The sequence below is a fragment of the Hypoxylon trugodes genome (assembly GCF_022578975.1).
Source record: "Hypoxylon trugodes strain CBS 135444 unplaced genomic scaffold F4822scaffold_4, whole genome shotgun sequence".
NCBI lineage: Eukaryota > Fungi > Ascomycota > Sordariomycetes > Xylariales > Hypoxylaceae > Hypoxylon > Hypoxylon trugodes.
The window spans coordinates 951717-971354 of record NW_026250019.1 but is presented as its reverse complement, the minus strand read 5'-3'; the positions used below and the strand labels follow the sequence as shown (position 1 = coordinate 971354).

At 47.0% G+C, this 19638-nt stretch overlaps 8 protein-coding genes across 8 annotated transcripts; 2 read left to right on the top strand and 6 right to left on the bottom strand.

The window, feature by feature from the left end:
• Positions 1–46: 46 nt before the first annotated feature.
• F4822DRAFT_398731 (uncharacterized protein) lies at positions 47–541 on the bottom strand. Its single transcript, XM_051457714.1, has 2 exons — positions 430–541; positions 47–365 (listed from the first exon to the last, which is right to left on the bottom strand). The coding sequence occupies exon 2, from the start codon at positions 275–277 to the stop codon at positions 77–79; it is 201 nt and encodes a 66-aa protein (XP_051315305.1). The 5' UTR covers positions 278–365; positions 430–541; the 3' UTR covers positions 47–76.
• Positions 542–1637: 1096 nt separating this feature from the next.
• On the bottom strand, positions 1638–5140 carry F4822DRAFT_203632 (uncharacterized protein). Its single transcript, XM_051453762.1, has 2 exons — positions 4265–5140; positions 1638–4213 (listed from the first exon to the last, which is right to left on the bottom strand). The coding sequence occupies exons 1-2, from the start codon at positions 5043–5045 to the stop codon at positions 1911–1913; spliced, it is 3084 nt and encodes a 1027-aa protein (XP_051315304.1). The 5' UTR covers positions 5046–5140; the 3' UTR covers positions 1638–1910.
• Positions 5141–5236: 96 nt separating this feature from the next.
• F4822DRAFT_427878 (acyl transferase/acyl hydrolase/lysophospholipase) lies at positions 5237–6209 on the bottom strand (the record flags this gene model as incomplete). The annotated part of the gene is made up of 2 exons (XM_051460816.1): positions 5237–5675; positions 5764–6209. 2 exons carry the CDS (start codon positions 6207–6209, stop codon positions 5237–5239), a joined length of 885 nt encoding a protein of 294 aa, XP_051315303.1.
• A 138-nt stretch (positions 6210–6347) lies between these two features.
• F4822DRAFT_203750 (phosphotransferase family protein) lies at positions 6348–8203 on the top strand. Its single transcript, XM_051453764.1, has 2 exons — positions 6348–6646; positions 7078–8203. Exons 1-2 carry the CDS (start codon positions 6636–6638, stop codon positions 7928–7930), a joined length of 864 nt encoding a protein of 287 aa, XP_051315302.1. The 5' UTR covers positions 6348–6635; the 3' UTR covers positions 7931–8203.
• On the bottom strand, positions 8183–8847 carry F4822DRAFT_427876 (uncharacterized protein; the record flags this gene model as incomplete). Its single annotated transcript, XM_051460815.1, has 2 exons — positions 8183–8474; positions 8540–8847. 2 exons carry the CDS (start codon positions 8845–8847, stop codon positions 8183–8185), a joined length of 600 nt encoding a protein of 199 aa, XP_051315301.1.
• A 1408-nt stretch (positions 8848–10255) lies between these two features.
• On the bottom strand, positions 10256–11368 carry F4822DRAFT_427875 (putative quinone oxidoreductase; the record flags this gene model as incomplete). The annotated part of the gene is made up of 1 exon (XM_051460814.1): positions 10256–11368. The coding sequence occupies one exon, from the start codon at positions 11366–11368 to the stop codon at positions 10256–10258; it is 1113 nt and encodes a 370-aa protein (XP_051315300.1).
• A 4827-nt stretch (positions 11369–16195) lies between these two features.
• Positions 16196–18070, top strand: F4822DRAFT_398710 (Endosulfine-domain-containing protein). Its single transcript, XM_051457713.1, has 2 exons — positions 16196–16631; positions 16960–18070. Exons 1-2 carry the CDS (start codon positions 16596–16598, stop codon positions 17422–17424), a joined length of 501 nt encoding a protein of 166 aa, XP_051315299.1. The 5' UTR covers positions 16196–16595; the 3' UTR covers positions 17425–18070.
• On the bottom strand, positions 18071–19412 carry F4822DRAFT_398709 (metal-dependent protein hydrolase). Its single transcript, XM_051457712.1, has one exon. It carries the CDS (start codon positions 19332–19334, stop codon positions 18246–18248), a length of 1089 nt encoding a protein of 362 aa, XP_051315298.1. The 5' UTR covers positions 19335–19412; the 3' UTR covers positions 18071–18245.
• Between the last annotated feature and the right edge of the window lie 226 nt (positions 19413–19638).

Here is a 19638-nt window from a genome sequence, read left to right as displayed (position 1 = left end):
GGTACCCCCATCTTCTGAGATCAACAGCATCACTAGTCTTAACTCTTCCAACTTTCCAACAGTCTGGATCTAGATCTTAGTTCCTCTGACCATACCTATTTACACGAAGCTTAGACATATATGACTTCTGCCCAGCAAGCTGAAGCAAAAACATGAGTACGAATACGGAAAGAAAACGACGAATATCACGAAGCTGAGTCCCCACTGTGACCAAACGCGGGAGGACAATAACTATGAGGTAACACATAACACTTCTTATGTCTTGGAATTCCCTCATTTCTCTATGTCCGCGTTCAGGTCCAAGTCCCCGTCGTATCTCGTAGTATTATCCCGGCATCAAGCTACCAGGGTGTCACGCGACAGAGGTAATCCAACGCCGATCTAACAAACAACCAACTTGTTGTTCTAATAAAACTATCCACTGCATAGTGGATAGCTATTTCCAAGGCGCATACGTTTGCTATGAGACCCCATCTTCATCTAGATCACATATTAGGGTACTCCCGCTTGTGTCACCCACTCGCCCCACGGAAATACCGACTCCTGACGAAAGACCTCCCGAGACACTAGTCACCGGAATTGCATTCAAGATGGTCTAGAGCGTAGGATATGTCAGTAAACATGGCTCGATGGGATTCGTAATCGGGGATATTCGATCAATTAGTGAATTTGATCGCCGATGTTAGGCTCGGTCGGTCGATACTCTAACAAGAGTAGCTATTATGGAGACAGGGGAACAACATCAGTCTTCATCATTTCTTCTCTCTAGGTGTCTGTCTCTACGAAGAAAACGTCCTACGAAAATGTCATAGTAATTCGAATTTGCAACTAGATGACCTGAGTATAACCTACGTACGCCGTGCCCCTATTGCAACCAACTCGGGAAGCAAGCTCTCGACCCCAAAAATACTCTTATTTAGCGAGTGCCTCGATACATACCGCTTGACATCAGATCTTCCGGAATGCACATCGCTAACCTATGTTGGAGCCTTTATGCTCCATGTGATATTACTCTGATGCACATTTACTAGCGACAGCATCAGATGCCACATTACTCTCGCAGAACTAGCCTACTTGCCAAAAGGTACGATGCCAAGTGTTGTGTTCCAACGCCCCTATGTGCTGCCATTCTATCATTTGATTGTGTAATCGATAGTCTAAACACCTACATAATTCGAAAAGACACAACAAGCATCACTAACCTCGGCACTCCTAAGAATTCTTCCAACTCAAGAAGAGCGCGAAGGATCATGAAGTCCCAGAATCAAGATCTGGCTTCAATGACGATGCTCCAAAGTCTAGCAAATGCCACCATTGAAGCTCTAGTTCCGAGCTATCGCTCAGACTTCAAGATAGAGCTGTAGGTAGTGATCACGCCATAGCGAGGGGAAGGCAGATAGGCGAGCTAACAGCATCTGCCGGCTTATAGACTAACAACATTCCGATCTTGACATAAGAGGCTTAATTAAGCTTGTATGAAACTGGATCTAACATGTTTAGATTGTAAATAGTGTTCTTGACGCCATTGTCGTATGAGTGATCTTCGCCTGCTTAGGTACTGAGGCGCTTAGCATATACCAAATGTTAGATGCTATAGACATGGCGCTATAGATGCTAATGTTAATTGTGTTGATTATGTCGAATATTACGAGTACTCTCGGGATCAAGGTATGTTTAATAGAAGTATTTACTACGTAATATTGGTGGCGTCATACCAGAGTACCTAGGTAGGTAGGAGTTGGGCTTCGGATGATCGAGACCCGCACATGAATACCTAGGTAGAGATGAAAGCCTGCATTCTAGGCTATTCAGAATAGTCGTCTTATCGTCCTAATCATGATCACTTATTCTATTCTATAGTATATTAAATGATGTACATGAATTGGGTTCGTATAAAGGAACAATATGTCTTATAAAGAGTCCATGCTGTTTGATCTGTGGTGGACTTTCTTTCTTCCAAGGGCACGTCGGCTTTTCGATAATAGAACCTTCAAGCTCAGGCACCTAAGACCAAGTCGCGAGCTCAAGGGCTGGCGCTTCGACTGTAGACTTGGCGCAGAGGTTATTGCGAGCCATTGCGCAAGGCTCGGTAAAGCGCTATCTATGTCACCGCCGGTCTGTGACAGCTCAATAAAATCTATACACTCGCGAATTCGATCAAGGTTTTCCAGGGTTCGTTCATCGCTACGCCGGTGCGCGTAACGGGGTTCCGGGTTTTCTGTCGGCTCGTTCCGTTCGTCGATGCGGGCTTCCCGCTTGGCTCGCGATGCGCCTCCGCGAATCGCGCGTCTATTATCGTGAGTGTAATGTGGGTATACGATGTTGTACAGAAAATACAGGTTCTTTATAGCTGTTACGTAGCCTTCACGACAAGCATAGTACACAGCATGGCCGAGAATTAGGCGCCGGAGAGAATCGACTTCGTTGTCCCCCCCTAATGAATCAGGGTATGATGCTCCTGCAATCCAAACACTTATGTGCGGGAAGCAGTCATCCCCGTCTGGACTGGGCTCGCCTTGGTCACGTATTGTGCCGCTAATTTTAAGGCGAATCGATGTGTCTGGTGTCGGATCTATTGACAGAACAGCAACGGCGAAGTTAAATAATGTCTGTTGTTCCATGAAGTCTACGAATAACTCGATATCCATCCATCCACCGTTTGGGAACTTCTGATAGCCTGGCTCTTCTTGGGTGGGAATTACCATCCTAACGTACCGGGCGGCGAAGTCTCTGACTTCTGAACGAGACTCGGCCTCCGATATGGAAAAATAATGTGTACAATCAAGAGTGCCTAAGAAATCATTCACAGTGCGGTGGATGAAATGTACTACGTCGTCTGGTCCGACGCTCGAGTCATTTGGGTCGGACACCTCATTTTGCGATATAACTTCGATGAAATGCCCACATTGCCTGTTGAGTTGGCGGCGAAAGTCATTCCATGAATTTTTCATGATACTATCAGTGGCCAACGGTTTGGATGCGGAATACGACGTGATTGAGACGTCTTCGGGAACCACGAGTGCCTCCCACAACTCCCGTATTGTTAATGTGCGCCCAAAGGCTCCGAACCCAGAGATCAGCATTAGTATTTTTCGACTTTTTTGGAGTCCCTCGGGGCTTAGTCTCGAACAAAGATCGCTTGTCACACGATCATAAAATTCGTCCAACTCAAAGGGAAGGGACCTGAGCCTCGACTCCAGCTCCGTAAGCGTTACTATACCATTATCAACCGTGTCTTCAAGGTCTTTCAGGATGAGAGATACCCATAAGAACACGCCTCTAGCGTTATCAATCATGTACTGGCGCATTCTCCATAGAGTGTTCCATCCGGAAGTTTGTACGTTCCCGAAAGGCCTCCCAAATCCCTCTTGGCCCCTTTTCTTCTGGCGGCCAACCTGGGTATTTAATTCTTCCTCAGAATCATACCTATGCATTGATTCTACGAGAGCCCAGAGTCCACGATTAATAACTAAACCAATATCACCTGCATTTTCTTGTTCAAGCGTGATTCTGAAGACGGAGGGCGATGCACGCCGGATGCGAACGAAATCCACCTCGAGTGATGGTTCTGGGCGGCTGAATGCGATAAATTTCATCTTGGAGTATTTGACATCCGTGACAAGCCTACTGAAAGTCCTCAGCAGGGTTGTGGCTTTGGCACTCCTAAAGCATCCATTATTTTGGCAAGTTGACGCCGACACTGGTTTTTTTAAATCCATAGCATCAACAATGCATATTATGGGCTTGTTGGTAGCGCTGACATCCTCCAAGATCTGCTGCCCTATTCTTAGAAAGTCTTCGGAGCTGCACCATGACCACGAGACCCCTTCGTATCGCTCATCTTTGGCAACTTGATGCTTTCTATAGTGTTTGACTACCGTCCTAAATAGAGCAGGGCACTCGCTCAGGAGTTCGTAGATTATAGAGCGCAATAAGGAGATATCCGACGTGCCCACGTCTCCAAGACGGGTTGAATAGAACCGTCCTGCAACGATAGCAGAACTTTTTGCCTTGAGTCGATGCAACATTGATCGCGCCAAAACTGACTTTCCACTCCCAGGTTTGCCGTCGATCCAGAGCAAACCCCGATTAGCCTGGGCCCAATTCTTATATTTTTGGCTTTTCCACACCCACCAAGTCGTACCTTCATCGGCTTTCTCAACTTGCTCACGCCGTGTATTCCACTCAGGAAAATGGAGAGACTCGATACACTCTATCAATAGTTAGTACTTCCGGTCTCCATCCAGTCTAAGAACCTACAAACCGCGGTGTTCAGTGTGTTCATCAACTTGCTGCACTTCTTCTAAGATCGTTGATACTTGACGCGAAATTGTACCCGTCAATATGAGAGGAACGTCCCGATGCGCTGACTGAACTCGTTTATCAAATAATTGCATAATAGTCCGGGCAAGAGCGGTTTGTTCAGCTTCACCCAAAGCATGTAAATTGTCAATCGCAATACAAGCGGGTTGGCCACAGCTGGCGACGACAACTAGTAGGAGTTCTCCTAGGCGGCCTACTTTAGAAAGCCGTGGGTCGCTAATTGCGAAATTTAAAAACTCTCTTTCACAAGACCCCATTCTCATCAGTCTTTCTTCGAGAACGCTTGGTTCGCTACAGTCAAGGAGGAAAGCTTGACAAATGAGAGAGACCATAACCTCGTTAGCAGTAACTTTGGACTCTTGAGCTTTCGTGGCGCTAGGACCAGATGAAAAGGCGGGTAAACATTGGTAGTATAGAGCGCGAGAAATATCCGATTCACTATCATTGCCATGAGTAGTGAAAGGAATATATGCATATGGGAGCAATTGGGCGATAGATGCTGCTAGAGTATCTCGGCCCACACGCCGGGTGTCCCTCGATGATTGGCACCATAAAGTAGAGCTCAAAGCCCTGCGGTTAACCCATCTCTCATAAGCAACCGTATGTATCAGCCAGTGGAGGTCACCAATTGGAATATGGTTCTGGCTGTCGTTGAGTATATCCATGGATGGCTTGGCGGCTTGAGTAATGATGCCTGCCAACTTTTTAACCACTGGTGACATAAATTAGCATTTGAAAATGTAATCAATGTCTAGTGGTGCATACAACCACGATCCCGCAACAAGAATGTACATTTCTTCATATCCCCAAAGGTTTGTTCTTGTTGGATGTATAAACGCGTCGCTGCTTTAATATCCCCCCGTTTTTTTACTTCTTGTAAGCCCACATTTTCCAAGCCGGTCTGAACATTGAATCAGAAGGCTTTTCCTTTCTGAAAAAGCTCTGTATGATCCCGCTGGAAGCTGTTCGCTGTCTGTTCCGTATCCGTAGCAATCGCCTGTAGAGCCGACTTGAGTCCCGGTAAATCGGGACCAAATGAGGTGAGGGCTGGAACTCCGGTGCCTATTGATACGAGGCACCTGACATTGGCGAGACCCAATCCACTGCCATGACCCCATATATCCCCTGCCTCTGACCATAGCAAGTTTGTGGGGTTGTTTGCCCCTGTCGCTCCATCAACAAAAGTCTCGTCGTCGATCGTGATAGGGTCAAAGAAAGTTGTAGCAGCAGATGTTGCCCGTGCGGCTTGCCATATTGTCGCTTTATCTAAGAATTCGGCACCCCTTCGTTCATTATAATAGCTAGAAAGAATGGCGGTTCGACCAGTTTGTTGGCTGGTAGCGCATACAAATCTGTATTACAAGCGTTCCAAGTTAGCATGGAGGTAATAAACTACCTAGGTACCTAGTAACATAATTCAAGACAGGTGGGGACACTCACACCTTACATGAATTTTCCTCGTCTGGGCCTTTCAGCAATGATTCGGCTTCCATATCATATGCCTTAAGAAGCTCCCGGACTCCATTCTCCAAGGCAGTATGGTCGAAACGCCCTTGTGTTTCTCCATTCAATAGGTTGATACGATGGTGAATTTTGGTGAAGATCTTCGGCGATAGTTCCTTATAGGCTGTGATACACTGATCCACTATTAAACGCATTCTTCCGAGCATCAGAGCGATGAGCCCTCCGGTGGAAGTGCCACAGATCATATCGAAGTAGTCGCATGGTTTAGGCGGGTTCTCTCGGTCAATACCCTCCATAAGCCTCTTCAGGATTAACAGGCTGGAGATCCCGCGAACACCCCCACCATCTAGCGAAAGGAGGCATAGGTCTGTTTTGGTCGAGATAGGGCCTGGCAACCAGTGCCTTTCGATGCTCGCAGTCATTTTTAGGACGAACGGCCTAGCCGCCGTTGGTCGCTATGTCGTATGTAATGGCTAAAGCAGACATTTTGTCAAAATGGGACGCAGCCTGATTAGCTACCTACATAGATGTAAGTACTCAGGTACCTACCCAAAGGGGCGTCATGAAAAGTATTCGCCGTATTATTAGCACAGGGTTAAACAGACCATATTATTGGTTAAGAGTACAGTACCACACTGTGTACTCTACGAGACCTGGGCGGCTTATTTGCATTAACAAATTACCCCACCTTAACTCAAGCCACGATATTCCAAGATTCTACCAAAGCCATGAATTTTATAAAGCATGACGGCGAACAAGCCGAACGCGACAGCTTGTAGTACTTCTGGGTCGACACATGCTGCATTGACAAGTCTAGCAGCGTAGAACTTACAGAAGCTATCGACTCCATGTTCCGATGGTACGTCTATCTCGCCGACATCTCAACGCCTGCCTCTAAACCGTCAATACGTCCGATAGCCCGCTTTGGGAATTGCTCGAAAGAGTAGATTGTTTACCCGCGGATGGACACTTCAAGAGATATATGCTGTAAAATAAGGGTATGTGTAAAGCAGATAAAAAAAAATCCGTTGTACCAGAAGCTGGATGGCCTTTTCCATTGTTGGGAGGAACAAATATCACGTGATTGTATCCGCTTATAAGTACCTAAATTCGGGCAGCAATCCAGTAGTGGTTTAATGTTATCTCCTGCCAGCATCTACTCCACGGTGTTTAGCCTACCTTCATCACCAACTTCCTACATTTGTTGTTGCCTGATATATCCATCGTAGTTCTTGATATAGCAGCTATGACTATGTTGAGCCAACCTACTAAACTTCCATACTTTTGCAGTCCCGAAAAGTTGCCAGCTCCAATACCGACAACAGCAATAATTGAAACTGCGTCTAAGACCCTTCCTTGTATTCATGAACCGAGATACAGACGCACAGTTGTTATAGGCGAAAATTTTGTAGTTAAGTATGGTATCGACATCCCGGAAAACGAAGGCCATGCACTGCTTTCTCTGGAGAAGTACCCATCTATCCCAACGCCACAGCTCTATGCCATGTATCGAGAGAACGAAAAACTCTATCTCATAATGGAGTTAAAGCCAGGAATACAGCTCGGCGAAGTGTGGCCTAGTCTAAACGAGGACGAAACGCGAAATATAGCCAGCCAGCTTAGGGAGATATGGGGCCAGATACGGTCTATTCCATCGCCAGGCATCTTTGGTAACGTCACAGGGGGTCCTTTGAGACATCGTTTCTTTCAGTGGCTGGAGCCCGATCCGAGAATCACGGGGCCATTCTTTAAAGAAGAGGATCTCAACATGGCTCTTGCGCTACGGTCACACAAGAATTGGGAGGGTACTGGTAGGCGAGCATGGATGTCGGAGTTTTTTACTCGGAACCTACCAGGGGCATTAACAGGTCACCCAAGCGTGTTTACACATGCAGACCTGCAACGCAAGAACATTCTTGTCCTAGAAGTCCCAGGAAGCCAACCTGGACCGAGACAGTTCAAAGTCACTGCTGTAGTAGATTGGGAAGATGCAGGTTGGTACCCAAGCTATTGGGAATACACAACATGCTTTGTGGATTTCCAATGGGCGGCCAACTGGCCGGAGCATGTCGAGTTAATCATTGATCCTCATATTTCGGAAGCGGGAATTCTGCGATTAGTGCGGCAAGATTTAGAATTCTGAACGATACATATATGCCAACGAGCTATCTAGCGAGTCACTAATAATCAGATGGCCGGGCGTAGTAGGTGCACAAAGGATTGAGAAGAGATGTTTAGGGAGGCCAGAGGACTTATATCAATCGCTAAGGAGCTCGACTTCGCACCATCTTTGAGATATTAAGCCTTATATAATGTCTTCATGCCAGAGTCAGGCCCACACTGTATCAGACCCCCAACACTAATGACCTATTGACTGGTCTTGATAATAACACAGTTATGGACTAGGATTTCCAGACCCACTGTCTAGTCCTGTGGTCCCAACGTCTATACTGACGATAATTATTGTCCCAGACCCAGTAGTATCCAGTGCCGCCTGTCCCTTGACTGTAGGACGTTTGCGTAATGTGTGACGAAGAACCACCGTAACTAGTGTGCTGAGAAGTAGATGCCGAAGAGCTAGAACCCGTTGATGCTGGAACAATGAACCCGGCCTGTCGAAGAGCCGGTATAGCGCGCTGCTCGGTCCATTCGGTGCACTTAATAAGGGGTCGACGTTGCTCTCCGGGCTCATAGAATGTCAGCGGATTTTTGAGTCTTAAATGGTTCCGTTTTCATGGTTGAAACGTTGAACGCTTTCTGCTTCTCAGGAGGAGGGACTCCTCGGAGGAGATTTTCCCAAGCCGAAAGAGATTTTGTCGTATATCCCAAGAAGTCCTTGGAGTGAAAGGATAGGGACAGTTCTGGGTCATTATAAAGCTTTGACTGATATATCATGCCAGATGTAATGTCCCCAGTAACGTGATACATCGTTCCCGAACGATTTGCATTAGTCTCGACGAAAATGACAGTGTGGTACCTTGTGCCGATGATATCGGGGTCTTGTTGGGCGAGGGTAAAGCGTAGTTTATATACAGCATAGTTATATGATTGAGTGGTCATATTTACGGCTCGGAGCAACGAAGTCCTAATGATGATATCAAAGCTAAGTGGTAGGTTATAGTATAGTGTTCGATGAAAAATGAAATATAACAAGATAGGTTAAAACTTGAAGAAAGATGGTCTACCTCATGTTCAAGGCGGAATATAACAACTATATATACCACAGTAAAGAACTTCATGGCGCATAAGTTGGCATTTATAATTGAGGCGCAGCTTTACGTCGAGCTCATACCGCCGCCTGCCTAGAGATTGTTGGTATAGCATGTTTAAATTGTTTCAGTAAGTCGGCCAAACATCATCAGAGTTGGTGTTGTTAGGAGTTGCATTATACCATGTCTAACAGGCATTGCTTAGGCTAACGTCGATTAAACATCGTGGGATTATGAGATGTTTCCCAGGGAAGCGCCGACAGATTCTAGGCGCCGCCGTGAAGTCGAGGCCGACCAAAGGCCAAGAAATTGATTACAGCCCTTGTGTATGAATGGGTTGACTTATTTGACGTAAATAGGTTCGGAGAATGCTAGCGGTAGAACTGAGTGTTATAACAACTGCAGCAGCATGCTTGGTTATATGAGAAGCCAGACCTAGGCTAGGTTTGACAACCATATAGTACATCATGACCTGTAAAATATCAATTGATTAGCTAGTTATTTTGTGATAAGACCAGTAAGACCTGAAATAGCGTTGAACATGCCAAGCTGAAACTTTGTTGGAAGTGTCCAGCGTCTAGAAGCAGTAGCCGGGTCCGAAGACAAATGTCTCCCAACACTCGTAGACATTTTCTGGGTACAGCCGAGCCGCCATTACTCGCCATGTTGGCTAGGCCAGAAATTTCACGAAGATAGGACGCAGCCTGATCAGTTGCAGAGCTTACCTACATAGATGTAAGTATCCAGGTACCTAAGCATACAAGAGGGCGTCATAAAAATGTCACAGTAATATTAGTACGGCTTCAAACTGTGCTGAATAGACTATGTGATTGGTTAGAGAGCACAGTATTTTATACAGTATTTTTATGATACCTCGCATAGTGCTATTTTTCTGGCGCCTTCCTGGCATATAAGACATGAGACTAGGAAATTACCCCACCTTTACCTATGTAACCAATCAGCTTGTCAGCTTACAACTCTAGCTCTTGCTCTTAACTCTCTCTTCTCGACTTCTTTAACCACTATGCGAGCATTATATTGGAAAACCTTATACTTAAGACTGGAGGACTGGATAGGTCTAGGTAATTTGCAATTACTTACCTAGGTAGGTACCTAGGTATATCTGATTGCTCGCTATACGGACTACCCCAACGTACCCGGACAGGCCCCAAGCCACTATCCCCAACCACCTCAACCACGAACCAATGGCTGAGAAAAAAAGCAATAAAATAATTTTCTCGACCCAGGCACAAATATTCTTAAGGGGCGATTGCCACAAATCTCCCGATACCAGTATGATCAGCTCCCGCGTCAAGAGCTTCTTTCCACTCTTCAAGCTTGAAAAGCTTCGTGTCGGCGAAATTATTGCCTCGAGGAAACAAGCCCGTCTCCAACATCTTAATAAGTAAAATAATATCCTCACGCTCATACATCAACTTCCCTTTCAACGTGATGTTGTGGGACATGACTAGCGAAACGACAGGATCTTCGTTCCAACCCATCAAACTAACACGACCATGTCGACGTAAAGCATAGATAGCGCTCCTAACATGTTTCGACTTAGACGCTTCCGGCGGCGAAAAATCCAGGATAGCATCAATGGTCCCAAACGCCTTCAATGCGTTGGTGTCCGCGGCCTCGTCACCGGTCATCTTAAGCGTCTCGATGTTCGCGTTGGGGATACCCCTGAGCACGTATTCCTTCAACCGAGCCAACTTCTCCTCGTTACGTCCCCACGCGATAACCCTTGCGCCCATAGCGGCGGCACACAACACGCCGGCGCCTCCGTAATTAGCGGTTGCGGGGCAAACGACGACGGTTTCACCGGGCTCGAGCCTGATATCGCGTAGCCCGCCAAACGCGACGATTATGTGGCACATATACAGCAGATCCCCGATCTTATATCCAAGACTGCCACACAACCTCGTCTCGTTGAGTGGGTAGCAATTCTCAAGCGGGACTTTGGCGTACTCGGACCAGGTGCCGTCGCGCCACACATCGCGAATTAGCTTTCGGCTACCATCCGAAAGACCCTCGTGGATCGCTGAAACGAACAGATGGTCCGGGTTATCGCGGCTGTGTATTACGCAGTCGATATACACGAGTTGCCCAACGCTGAGTGCGGTTGAGTCAGGACCTAGGGCTACGATACGGCCGATGGAGCTGACGCCACCAACGATCGGTGTTGGGAAGACGTATCCGCGCTCTCCGTTGTAGATTTCGCGAAGGTAGGAGATCACGCCAGAGGCTTCCACGCGGACGATGGCGCTGCCTAGCTCTGGCTTGGGAGTTGGGACTGTCTTGACGTGGAAGCCCTCTTTGGGGGAGTCGAGCACGAGGGCTCGGTGTTCAGTAGGAAGAGATGATGCCATGGTGATAAAAGTAAGGTATTGAAGAAGTGATATTGGTGTATTGTTTGTGTGAATGCTTTTGATGTTGATTCATTCTGACTTCTCATCCTGAATTTGGGGGATATATATATTATATCATGGCCTCACTGTTGTCGGCGATGATCGGACATACTTCACAATTCTCCGACTGAGCAGAGGCCATTACGTAGCCATCGCAAAGCCAAGTCCGCATCAAAGTCCTAACGACTGGTCCACATAATACCTATTTGGTATTATAAATCGCGAGCCTTAACGCCGCCGAGGGTCATGAAGTTGTCCTGCAGATACACCGTTCATGCCGGACTTATCCTCGTATGATTTATCACTCTTCCGGAACCTCAGCCAAGACATGATGAGCGAATAGGAGTAAAAATAGGGTAACTTCCATTAACTTATCGGAGAATAACATCTCGTACTCGTGTGAAGCATTGCTAGATACGTCTTTAGCCTCACGTTCGGATGTGGAGCAAGTTGAAACTCACGATCCGAGATATCTCTGTAGGACTTCAACTAGCCTCGCAGGACTTGCAATTGAACCAGGGTTATAGGACTTGAGCTAGACTAACGTCGTATTGTCGTGGTTTGTTGCCTATTTTGGAATGATATGAGCCTAACCTCCAATCGGATATTCTGGATCTTCTCCGAAGTCTCTAGCAAGGTTATTCGCATTATGGAAAATGTTAGTGAAATACTTAGCCCCATGCAGATAACTACAAGATAGGGTATTTGACTAACTCCCTACACAAATCCGAATTGTATTAAGACGTTTGGTCCTGCCCGGAGAAAGATGATGAAAGCCGACTTCCATATTCGATTGAGTTAAAGTAACAACTCAAAGCTTGAAACCTGCTCTAGAGCCTAATAAGGAATGGTATGTACGCCTGAGTCATTGTTGAGTTTAGTTTGCTAGTTCATAAACCCATTTTGTCTGGCGAAACCGTCATCCACTCTACAGATATTCTTCACATCTTTTTATGCCTCTCTCTAGTTTAGAAGACGATTACATATGTATGTATTAGATTTCGTATTGATAGTCTCTTTTCTTTATGTAACCAGACTTAGGCCCACCCTAGCTTGTTTGAATTGTTTTATCCTGTATGCGCAATGTACTTCTCTCTACTCCCTGTACCGGTATCGGCGTTACGAGATTCAACCCGCTTAGCTAAATCATCATTTATCAAAATGCGACCGCTTCGTACTTGCTGCATGTCTCACTCTCTAAGGTTAGAATTGGGAGACTTGAGTTTTGCTAAACTTTATGCGCGTACATAGGCAGGTAATCAGGTGTAGTAGCCACTGCCTAGGTAGCCATCTTAAATCAACTCATGTAGAGTTTCCCTCTGCTGATTCAACTTCGTTAGCTCAAAAGAATAGCTATTTAAACCTCCTCTTATTGACTGTTTCCCCTTCTCCCGAATCTTTCCAATATCCATTGTCAATTGCAGACTTCACTCACCTTAGTCAATTATCACTTAGAATTCTGCCTTACAACGCTTGTGTAGGTCCTTCAAAGGGTTATCGGAAGGCCTCTACCAACGATCACTTTCATAGAGAATGCGATGAGCTCCCAAGGAACTCTCCCACGACCCCAAATTACGAAGTTCGCGAACACCAACCTGCCTAGGTAGTCATGGAGCAACAAGGCGAAGTGCTAAGGGAAACCATCAGCACCTCCGGGGATCCCAAAGCATTGTTCGTATCCCATCCCCTATACACCTCATCATAACCACTGACCTCATATGTATAGCATTAGCATCTGTCCCGCGGCCTACTTTCTTCGCCGCATATGAGAGCGTCGGGGACCCACGAGAAGCCAGTGGCAAGACCTCTTGACGTTGTGCGAAGGCCGTAGAAGTCGATAAGAAGGTGCTGCCAGGATCTTCAATATACACGGGGACAGAAAGTACCCTGAGATCATTACGGAAGACCAACCCGTCATTCAAGAAATTCTTCCCATATAAGCTCGCATTCAATTGGTGCTTGTCGCTATTAGAGAGAGCACATAGGTATTATGGGCTTTGGGATGATGAATTAAAGCATATAATGGACGAAAATCACATTGCAATCAATTACACCATACCAATCCACATACCATTACATTGGTAGCACCTCAATTGGACGCCCTCCACTGCCTTTTTGAGCTTCGCTCCAACATATCCACGGAGTTGTAATTTTTTTTTTCTTTCGTCTGGACGATCCAGCGCCATACATTTCGTCCGTTCTTACCTAGCTATCCGTCAATTGACATCCTCCCTTCTCGGTCGGCAAAGAGGTACATGTGGGTGATTGGGTTACACAAGTTAAAGCGAATGATCCGAATTATGGGTGTCGCGGACTGTTGTACGATGACAAAATATTCCCTTGATCGAATGAATTCTGCGTATTGCCGAGTTTAGATGCAATGCATCGCGAACCCTGCTCCCGTTTGCGGCAAGGTTCATCGCACCATACCGAATTTACTCACAGGAGAAGACCAGGAATTACGGTCGCATTAACTGCATTTATACGCCCTGGACTCCTCGAGCAGTTTAAGCGCTACGCAATTTCCTTAGGTAAAACTGAGACCATCTAACAACAGACCCGGCTCGAAGACATTTATGAACTCAACGAGAATGAATTTATATGCCGTCTTGTTGGCAGCACAGAACCACTTGAGGATAGCATTAAGAAAAAACCTCAATTGCGTGGAATGCCGAAGATGAAGCAGGAGGTCGGGCGCAGTACCTGCACTAGCGCTGGCCCATTTCAGCCAAGTCAACAACGACCACCTGCTATGACCACCAGCGATGGGATACGGAACACCCCGTTGTGGCCGCCCCGCGGTTGTCGGGTCCAGTACCGGGGGCTGCAGGATTCGAACTTGATCGGTTTCCCATTGAGGTTGCACCAGTCGCCCCATTTAACATCGATCCCACTGTCCTCTTAGCAAACATTATGGTGTCTTCGAAGGATTTAGGGGTTGTGTTTCTGAGGAGTAGAAAAGTTCCTGTAGTTTCGTATCAATATATGTATCTGCATAGCGTCTGATGCTCTCGAGGATCATGCTGCGGCGGAAAGGGACCTAATGTCGTGAATATTGTCTGGTGTCGGTCCGGCGTCTACGACTCCTCTCTCGTTGATCCTAACCTAGGTTATCGTTATAGCCTCCAGGTGCTGCTCGGTGTCCTCATCGAACCTATACCGTTACGACACCCGGGCGGCTGCCCTGCGGTTTACTCTTGCGAATACTTTATGGAACAAGAAACCGCTAAGGAGGCCGAATAGGTAAATGAGAATATTCGTAGTGAAGGGGGGCCAACCTTGACTAGCCATTCGTATGTAGGATTACTAAGTTTAGTCGTAACAATATATAGATCCCGTATGATAAATTGCAGATGTAGGCTGTATTATTAACATAAAAAACAAGTGACCACCGCGTTGCTTTACGACCCCAAGATAAGTGAATCGTGATTGGACCTGTTGTCTGTAAGCCCTAACCCTAATTTCTAATGAAGCCATATGCTGCTGATGAGCTTGGGTCATCATAGTCGCCTAAAAGCTAAAGATTGGCAAGATTACCTAGGTAGGTCATCTGCCCGATCGACGGTGACGCAACTGGAGATGGATACAACCATATCGGTATTTCGATAAAGAGGAAGGCTATAGTTACCTAGCTGGGTACCCGGAAGGAAACGGAGGATTTAATGTGTAATCCATTGGGTATATCGCAACGATGTAAACTTCTCGAGATACGTAGTGTCAATCAGCTCTTGAGTAGTTCATGGATCTTGCCCTGAAGAGTGACTCTCCTTGAAGGGCCTTCGTAACTCGTCGTACAAAGCCCAGCCGGATGGTGCGAGGATGGATATATCCGGATATTGGTTCGTCGACCGGTATCCTTTTCGGGCGGTATGATAAAGACATTAGAGTCTTCGTGCTACAATGATATCCTATCGGTCAGTGATTGAATTTCGTCATCGTCCGTATCTCATCCCACTCATAAAATAACGTGTGCAATGCCTGCTGTGCCCCCGACGAGAGAATTTCTGATTGGCGTTGTGTACACCGATCGTCGAATCACATTGCCTACTGTATAAGGGTCTTAGTGCGACCGCGATATCGCTGGTATAAGCAGTGCGGTTTAATGGAGGCGGAGCTGGCTCAATAAGCACGCTAAGGGAATTGGATGGGTTGTAGTAGTAGTGACAACGCGCTGCTCGACATCTCTCTTGTTGGAAATATCTCCAAAAACAAAGAAATCAATCTCCAAGATGTCGTCGTCATGGGTGTGCGCTGGGTAGCCCGTGCAACCCATGATGTGCTGCCATAGCGACGATATTCAAAGAGAGAACTGAGTCATTAAAAGGTGGGCAGCATTAACAAGCTGACAGGGCATCTTCCAAGTTTTGGTTTATTGATAGGCTGAAGGTTGAAAAAGGGGGAGGATTGAAAATGCTCCGAGTTGATTAATATTTGGTGGTATATCAGGCATATTAATAAACAAACAATTGAAAAGATGTATGGTGGCATTGGATATTAGAAGATTGGACCCTGATATAATTTTCGCAACCGTTTTAACCCAGTCATTGCAGGGCGGCAACTTCCGGGTATCGTAGGGTATCTTAGGCTTCCAAGTACCTTCTATATCTATCTACCTACACGAATGTACTCGAATATACACGTACAAACGTATGCAGGTATTACCTAAGCGATTGCTGCTGTTATTGGTCTTTGTTTGGCCTCTAAGACAGCATTAGTACCGCGCTAGCGGGTGTAATTCCGTCACCCCAATCACCCCAATCCCAGCCAGAAGCGGCCACCCTGGGTTCCCACACAGCTGCCGCTGCTTGCCCAAGAAGCCAAGGGGCTACCCTACCGGCAATACGTAAAGTTGGTTAGGTACCAAGATACAGCCCTGGAGCATATAAATCGTATGGTACCCAGTACCTATATGTACTTAGCTGCATGTACTTATGTGCACTTACACACCACTGCAACCAATAGCATAGGATAACCACTCAGTGCCTCTAATCTTTCCTCCCCTCCCAAACGAAACTACTGTACTTTGGCAAACCACGAACGACGAAACTTCCTACTATTTTCTGACCACATCCTTTTTAATTCTTCTTCACGCCACCGGCCAACTTGCGCGACCAACGATCAAGAGTAACTTGTCTTTCGAGATTCGTTTCTTTTGTCTGAGGCGACACCTTCAAGAAAATCGTTCAAGATGAACCCTCACCAGAAGAATAAGATTGACGTCAAGGTTGGTTTTCCCTTCGACGACCTGCCTCCCTCTCCCCACGCAACCTACACATCCCTCGTTGGGTTGGGACACCCACCACCACCTCCTCTCCATGCCCAAGCTAGAGGGGATGACTACCTACACCACAGATGAAAACACCATATTCTATCTAGATCTTACGGGGCATTGCAACGGAATCTAGAAACCATCCCAACCTTCTTTGTCTTCACGCAAGATGACTCCACCACCCGATATATTTACAACCTCACCAACTTCACCGCTACACAAGCTCGTTCACTCGTACGACTCTATAATTGACACAAATATGCTAACGTAACTTTTTACCTAGTCTCTCACTCCCGATGAGCAACGTCTGTTTCGGCTATACGGCAAGCTGCCGTCCAAATCGGACCACTTCGCCAAGCACCTGAAGGAGCGCAAATACTTCGACAGCGGTGACTACGCGATGTCGAAAGCAGGCAAAGGCGACAGCGTCGACACAGGCAGCGTCGGCAGCCAGCACCCAGTCCCCGAGAACATCCCGCACCTAACCTCACCCAACGGTCAAAACAACAACGGCGTCTCAGGAAGCGGAGTCGGTCATCAACATCATCCTAGTCTACACCACGGCACCGGCGCCGCCGCTACCCATCATGCCAGCCCGCAGGTCACATCCGCCGGTAGTCCCGTTAAGGAGAGCAGTTTCCTCCATCGCGAGACTAGCGCCGAGGAAACCGCCGATGATGCTGAGAAAGAGAACAAGGCTGCAACTCCGGAGAAACCTGATAGTCAGGGTATCCCGATCCGAAGATAGGCTGGGTATACCCCGTCGTCGGCTTGCTGCCGTGTGATAAGCTGGGAATGTTAACTAATTCACGGTGGGGTGATGGTTGCATTACTGGGATTACTAGATGGACCGATGGCTGACCGTGGTTAGTCGTATGTTTCTTCTGGTAAATAGGCAAGCTAGACATCTTCACTTTATGTCCTTCATTACGAAGGCTAAGTCACTAGGTACACGAAGGAAAGGGAGAAAATGGGGTCGTGTAAGAGGAGAGAGTTGGACCCCTTTTCGCGATGGATGGATGGATGGATGGTTTTCATGTGGATTACCATTATTTTCGCTTGTGTTTACTTGCTTTGCCTGTTTTCCTTGTTTCATGGGAGTTAGGGTGGCTTACGGTAACTGGCAAAGGGAAATTATCGCAATTGCAAAAAATTTCTTCGGATTGATTTATGTAGCTGTCGTCGTCTGATTTAGGTCTCAATGCTGATTTGATCGGAAAACTCATTCGTTAAGATGCTCGTGGTTTTCGGGGCAGGCAGTGGGGTTGCGTAGTTAGCTGTTCGATATTTTCTGCCTCCGAAAGCAAGCACAGTTTCGGCGTTAGTATTATTATTATCAATATCAATGTTCAAGTATTTGATAGGAGCATTGATATATTCAAAATGAGATTACAAGTCATTGTATTTTGCTTGCTGAACAATACGCCTGAATTGCCGATTCTAATTCCATTTTGAGAGCTTCTTTTCTCTATCCGTTAGGTATGCATTCTAGAGACTTGATGATTCCTCCTCGGCGCCTATACATACATACGTGATCGCAGGATTTCGTTTCATCCCATTTGTTCATATTTAAAATGCGCAAGCCTTCTCAGCCAACGCCTTCGCGCCATCAAACGTTTTGTTTCCACCGATGAATCCAGAAGCATGTATGAACACACCACCCGGAACACCAGATACCTCGTCCAATTGTGCATCACGCGCGCCTCGCCATGGCTCCGGTAGTGCCTTTCGGCTTTGGAATGAGTCCTTGGTTACAGGTACAGCTTGTATCCTCCACTTCGCATCCGGCACGGGTTTCTCAGGGTATAGGACATATAACACCTTCTTATCAGTCTCTCCCTCCTGCTCTTCCAGCGTGTATAAATGATCCTTCCACGGCACAGCTTGACCATCAAAGACCATAATCCGTCCTTCGGGATCGTACTGGAATCTCTTGCTATAAGCCTCATGCACAATAGAGCGTGCCGGTAGCCAAGCAGTAGCATAGTAATCTAAGTCATGCGAGAACTCCTCGCCGATACGTGCGCTCGCTTTTAGAAACTTCTTGTCCTCTTCGGCTTGGGCCTCGACGGGGTCGGAGGGGATGGGGTCGTTCCAGTTTGGGTTCAGTCGGCCGACTACAGCGCCGAGCCCGAAGGCCCCGGTGCTAAATCGCTTCTCGATGCCGGCTGCCTCGAGGGCTGCTGGGTCGTACGCTGAGATGCCGTTGTCGTGGGCGTCCAATGCCTCGACGAAAGATTCGTAGAGTTTGTTCCATAGTACGCCGACCTCGTCACTGTCCTCGGGCTTCTGTATCTTCTGCGCTATGATTGGTTTTCCGAAATGTAGGAATACGAGTCCGGCGCTGGAGAGCTTGGTAGGGCGACCGGGGAATGTGGTGTCGAAGGTACGTTGGTGGTGGTCGTAGCGGTTGCGTGAGGCGTCGTATTCGCCGCCTACATCGACGACTGTGTGGCACGTCTCGAGTTGCGCTGGGTCGCGCGTGCGGATTAGGGAAGAGCCTGCGTAGGTTGGCAGGAGTCGAAGCATATACACGGCAAGCGCTTCGTCGGCGTGGAAATGGCCATTGTGCGTGCCAATCTTAACGCCGGTGCTGCTGCCTTCGGTTTTAAGTCTCTTTGCTGCGTTTTCGGCCATCTTAGTAAAATATCTTAGCATATAGTTTTGTGTTGTGTAATGAATGTGATTGAAGATTTCCAATCGTGGTGATTGTATTGGTGTAAATGTAGGATGGGCTGTGAAGATAGTGGGGTCGTACAGTTTTGGTCCTATTTATTTGAATTGGATATGATACAGCGCTATCGATAGCTTAAGGGAGTGGGGTGGGCGATCCGCTAGGTGTGTGTTTAGTGGAATGTCGCATTTTGTGAGAACTGACGCTTTTTATTAGCGCCGAAAGAAGGAGAGAAGGTAGGAACGCGTGTTGTTACTCCGTAGAAGGGGAAGAGGCGCGGCGTCAGTC